Genomic DNA, 5,608 nt, shown 5'->3' with positions numbered 1-5,608 from the left:
TTTCAATTGTAGGTTGTCTCTAAAATTATAAAACACCTTCTCCGAAATCTCAAACGTTAGCCGATATTAATATTGTTTCATATTATCAAAGCCGGAAGGTTAATTAGATTCCACCTTGTATTAATTTTATTTTTTCAATTTATATGTATGTGCTATTATATTTCTTTAATTAATTGTTTTTTTTTGCAACGCAATTCAACTTAAAAAAAAAAAGGAGCAGAGCAAGTAGATAATTAAGGTGATCGACTCACAGCAACTTAACAGTTCATACAACCTAAAACGAGGCTAGCTAGTACCATGCATGTTGCTAATTATTTATGCCTCGCTTCATTTTATTCTTTTTTTATTTACTAGCTATCCATGCATGGTTTCGTGGTGAAGCCAACTAATTCTTAGTCACCATGGCGATCTTCCTGTTCATGGGTTCATCCTCAGGGATGGTCCATATAGGGCGGCTGTAGATGACGACGTGGCCGTCGCGCTGCAGGACGAGGATGTACTTGCCCTCCTGGCCGTGAGTGTTGCTCGACCAAACTTTGTTGAAGTTGTCGTTGAAGATGACGAATTTGCCGTCGGTCTGCATGCGGGCGAAGCAGTTGCTGCCTAGGCCGTTGGTGTTGGAGGCCCACAAGGCCACCGACACGGCCTGGCGGTTGTCCAACAGCATAAGGTTGCAGTCGGGCATCATGGTGAATTTAAAGTTCCCTTCTCTGAGGGATTCTCCGGTGTTCAGCCTGTCACCACCAAAGAGAACGTTGTTGGCCATGGAGGAAGGCAGGAGGAGGCCGAGGATGACAGTAGCAGAAAGCATGACAAGGGCAGCCATGGTTAATGAAGCTACGGATATATCACTCACTTCACTCAAGTGATTACTTGATTAGTATCGTGCAAGACCCGTCTATTTATAGATGCGGAGGAGGGCAATTTATGGGACTTAAAACTCAAAAACATTGTTCGTAGTACATGGTCTTGATTCAATCATCGGATCTTACTATTTAATTTTTATCTGAGTAATTAAAATGGATCTATATCATTGGTTAAATAACTATATATCAGAATTGTTTTACATAAATTTATTTATTAAAATTGAAGCATTAGAAATTACTATATATATAACAGTCCCCTTCACTACAATAAAATTCATATGAAGTTGTGGTTGTGCCGTCGATAATAAAAGTAAATAACTTATCATTGATTTGTAGAGTAAGACAAAACTAGACAATAAATGCCATTATCCAGGATTATTGAGTATAATCCTGTGGAGTATTATCTTAAAACATAGTGGTCATTGGGAGATTATTGTTTAAATTATTGAGGCACGCACTTATAATATTGGCCTAATTTTTAGAGAACGTTTATCCTGCCAACTCATCCACATTACTGGAAATGAGACTCATATATTTCTAACCGTTCATATCGATACATTATATAAAAAAAGTTATTAACAAAAGACAACAAATTTTATTGAAAATTGATGATTGTGATTTAAGTAGTAATGAATTGGAGACAAGTTGAAGTGCCTGCTTTTTAAATGTCGGCATAGTAAATACATATGAGAGCATATCGAGCATCGGATTAAAATTAATCAACCGTGCTACATTGACACTAAAGATATCAACAAATGGATGCATAAAGAAACAAGAGGATCCTTGTTGCAGAACCAAGTAAAGAGAAGATATCTAACTTGTGCCATTTATCAAGTATGGATGACTCACAACAAAATAATCTTTGAGTATTATTTATATCTTGAGGTCTTATGTTATTTGTAAACACATATATAAGATTATGCTTGTTTTATACTTTGATGTTCATTTTTTGTTTGAGCAGCAAATAATTGACATTTATATAGAGTGACTAAGTATAGTTGTTGATACGGTGCATGATGGTGGGGTTGGATAGCGGACATGGTCGGAAGTCAAGCCCTCAAGGTGGTCAGAAGTCAAGCTCTCGAGGCAGTCAAAAGTCAAGCTCACGTGGCGGTCAGAAGTCAAGCCTATGTAATAGTCAAAAGTCCACCTACGTGGTGGTCAAAAGTCCTGCCTATGTGGAGGTCAAAGGTTCAGATTACAGGATGACCCAGGGGGGACGTAAGCAGCATTCATGGGTCGGGTCTACAGGGCAGGTAAGAGTTTGGACTGATCGGGACGTACCGGTCAGGAAGTATGGACCAAAGCGTACAGGTCGGGATGTGCCAACCAAGGATACATGTCAGGATTTATAGCCTTGCGGCACCGAACATATGGACCAAAGCGTACTAGTCGGGATGTGCCAACCAAAGATACAGGTCAGAACTTATAGCCTTGCGGCACCGGACATATGGACCAAAGCGTATATGTCGGGATGTGCCAACCAAGGATACAGGTCAGGACTTATAGGCTTGTGGCACCGGACATATGGACCAAAGCGTACAGGTCGGGATGTGCCAACCAAGGATACAGGTCAGGACTTATAGCCTTGCAGCACCGGACATATGGTCCAAAGCGTACAGGTCGGGATGTGCAAACCAAGGATACATGTCAGGACTTATAGCCTTGCAATACCGGACATATGGACCCAAGCGTACAAGTCGGGATGTACCAACCAAGGATACAGGTCAGGATTTATAGCCTTGCAGCACAGGATACCTGGACCAAAGCGTACATGTCAGGATGTACAAACTAAGGATACATGTCAAGTTTATAGCCTTGAGGCGCAGAACATATGGACCAAAGCGTACAGGTCGAGATGTGTAATCCAAGGGTACAAGTCAGGATTTATAGCCTTGCGACACAGAACACAGGGACCAAAACGTGCAGGTCGAGATGTTCCAGCTAATGATACAGATCATGACTTCTGGCATAAGACACATGGATGAAGGCGTACAGGTCGGGACAGACAGAATTGGATGGAGTCGTATAGGTCGGGATAGATAGAATCGGGATAAGGTTTACAGGTCGAGACAGACGGAATCGAACTAAGGCGTACAATTCGGGACAGACGAAATCAGACGGAGGCGTACAGGTCGGGACGTAGGATAAGAGGAACCAAATCAAGGCATATAGGTCACGATATAAGGTAATGCAGGACAGGAGTTCACAAGACAGGACACGCAGGACAAGGCTGGATGTACAGATCTGGATTTGTGAAGCGGCAAACACAGGTTAGGAAATATAGGTCTACACCCCACAGAGCGAGGCCGGCAAGCATAGGGACCCAGTCCAGGGTTAATAGATCGGGGTAAGCATACACTACACGACAAGCAAGCAAGGGAATCGTAATAACCTGTCAGGGAATAATCACTGCCTGTCAGAGAATATGCTAATGGTCTGGTGCTCACCACCCGCTGATTCCTTCCTAGACCTATAGGAGGACACCACGTGTTATTTACCGCCAGACAAAGCCTGACATCCGACATTCCCTAACACCCGTCAGACTCCAGAAGCATCCATTGCAGTATAAAAAGGGAAGCTTCCCTTACGTAGGTAAGCTCGCTCGTCTTTTCACACTCGTCTTTTACTTTTCGTCCTTTCTCTATGTTTCTGGGGAAAAAGTACTTGACTTGAGCGTCGGAGGGTCTGACCCAAGGACTTTTTCCCTGGTTCTTGGTCTCTAACGTGAGGCGGCTTGTCTAAGTGTGCGCAGAGTCCTCGCGTCATCATCCCCCGTCATCCGCCTGTGTGAGCTCTTCCGACGGGTGTCAGATCGACCAGGCTTCGCAACGACTTCCCGTCAACCTCAAGGATAGCACAACTCACCTCTGTCCGACTCAGCTTCTGAACGAGATCAATTGTCATGTATGAATGTGATTAATTACGCATTAATCAGATTTTAGAAGGATATAAATGTGATTGAATTTAGTCAAATATGTATATTCTATGGATTAATATATATTATATTTCAGATAAAAATTAGAAATTTTCACTTTGTTATTTCAACGATTGACACAAATAAAATAATTAAAATGTTAGTTAAAATTATAAATCTTAGACAAATAATATTTTTTATTATTCCTAATGTATAAGAATATTATTACCCGTAAGTTTAGAAAAATGTTTATATTTATATTTATATTTATATTTATGATCAAATAAACATTAGTTAAATACAATAAAAGCATGACTTAAGTATGAAAGAAGGAGATATGTATTTTTGAAGGATTGTTGTTCAAGGTTGAGCACCGGTACGTGAAAATGGAAGGTAGGAAACTTTCATTGTGACGTTGAAAGTTTGGAATGAAAGAAGTGAATGGATTTTAAGAAGAGGTCTTTTGATGTATGTGAGAGAATGAAGAGTTTAAATTAGTAAACCTTCTTTTATGTTTTTGCATGAGAAGAAAGATGAAGTAGGATGATGGACTAATGAGTTAGTCTAAGTTAAACATATTATCAAATATCATAATGAGGGTGATCATTGGTGCAATCGACCTCTGGTGAACATTGATCATGCTTGGTTGACTCTAGTTGAGTTTCGATATTTGATTAATATGTTAGTTGGTTGATTGAGACGTCAAGTAGATCAAAGTTAATCGAATACTTGACAGTTAATCAATATATTTGTTGAATAGATCGAAGAGTTAATTAAATCAAGGTTGACCAAATAGTTGATAGTGGAGAAGTCCAAGTGGATCACGGTTGATCGGATACTTGGTAGTTTAAAGTCTAACAAGAAGTTAGTAAGGATGAAGTTCAAGAGGATTAAGATTGACTGAACACTTTTTAATGAGGAAAGTCTTAACAGGTAATAGAGGATCAAATGTTAGGCTTGAGAAAGTGAAGTCCGGACAAATCAAGGTTAATTGGATGTTAGGAACAAGATGAGAAGACATACCATGTCAAGGCAATGATCGATTAAGTTTGTTTAGATCAAGATTGATCGGATGCTATGCAATGAGGAAGTCTTGATAGGTTAAAGTCAATGAGATACTAGACATGAATGAGGCCCTAGTAAATCAGGGTTGATCTATACTATTCATACGAGGAAGTTATAGAGACATGAGAGTTCCTTGGCAGAAGGGCATTCGATGTGAACAATGTTTTTAGCATTATAAACAATGTTTAAGGTTTAGGGGTTTGCTACAATATTTTTGCTATGGTATTTAAGGTTCAAGGTTTTTGTTATAATCTTTTTTTACTATGGTAACAATCGACCGATGACATTGTAGTAGCGAAAAGAAAGTTTGAAACTTGATTGATCTTAAATCAATTGACTAAAGAACAATTATAGTTGAATGATGACACTATAGCAACAAATAAAATGTTTTAAACTTGATTGCAAAGACTCAAGTCATTGGAATCAATCAATTGCTGACACTCGATTATTTTGGATATCAATCGACTGATGAAAAGTAATAGTCGACTGTTCATGGTCTAACTAGAGTTGGTAAAGGCCGCTCTACAAGTGCAATAGTCGAATTTAATGGAGTAATCGACTAATGGTGATGAATAGTGGAATAATAGGCTAAAATCAACCCTGACCTAAAGGCTATAAAAGAAGGATTTTGAGAATGTTGACTAACTCAATTCTTGATAATTTTAGAGGATAGTGTATTGTCTGACTGCAAGTGCATAGTAAAATAGTCAAGTAATAAAAATATCAATTCTCGGGGACTGTTGATTAAACACTAGTCAAG

At 39.2% G+C, this 5,608-nt stretch overlaps 1 protein-coding gene across 1 annotated transcript; it reads right to left on the bottom strand.

Moving 5' to 3' along the window:
• Nucleotides 1-385: 385 nt before the first annotated feature.
• Nucleotides 386-826, bottom strand: LOC122023189 (mannose-specific lectin-like). Its single transcript, XM_042581272.1, has one exon. It carries the CDS (start codon nt 824-826, stop codon nt 386-388), a length of 441 nt encoding a protein of 146 aa, XP_042437206.1.
• Nucleotides 827-5,608: the final 4,782 nt, after the last annotated feature.

Source organism: Zingiber officinale, chromosome 9B, assembly GCF_018446385.1.
Source record: "Zingiber officinale cultivar Zhangliang chromosome 9B, Zo_v1.1, whole genome shotgun sequence".
NCBI classification, from domain to species: domain Eukaryota; kingdom Viridiplantae; phylum Streptophyta; class Magnoliopsida; order Zingiberales; family Zingiberaceae; genus Zingiber; species Zingiber officinale.
Note: the sequence above shows the minus strand (reverse complement) of the source record. Positions and strands in the feature narration are given on the sequence as shown.

Coding starts and splice junctions, on each gene's coding strand:
- LOC122023189 (XM_042581272.1), bottom strand. CDS start 826: ATGGCTGCCCTTGTCATGCTTTCTGCTACTGTCATCCTCGGCCTCCTC.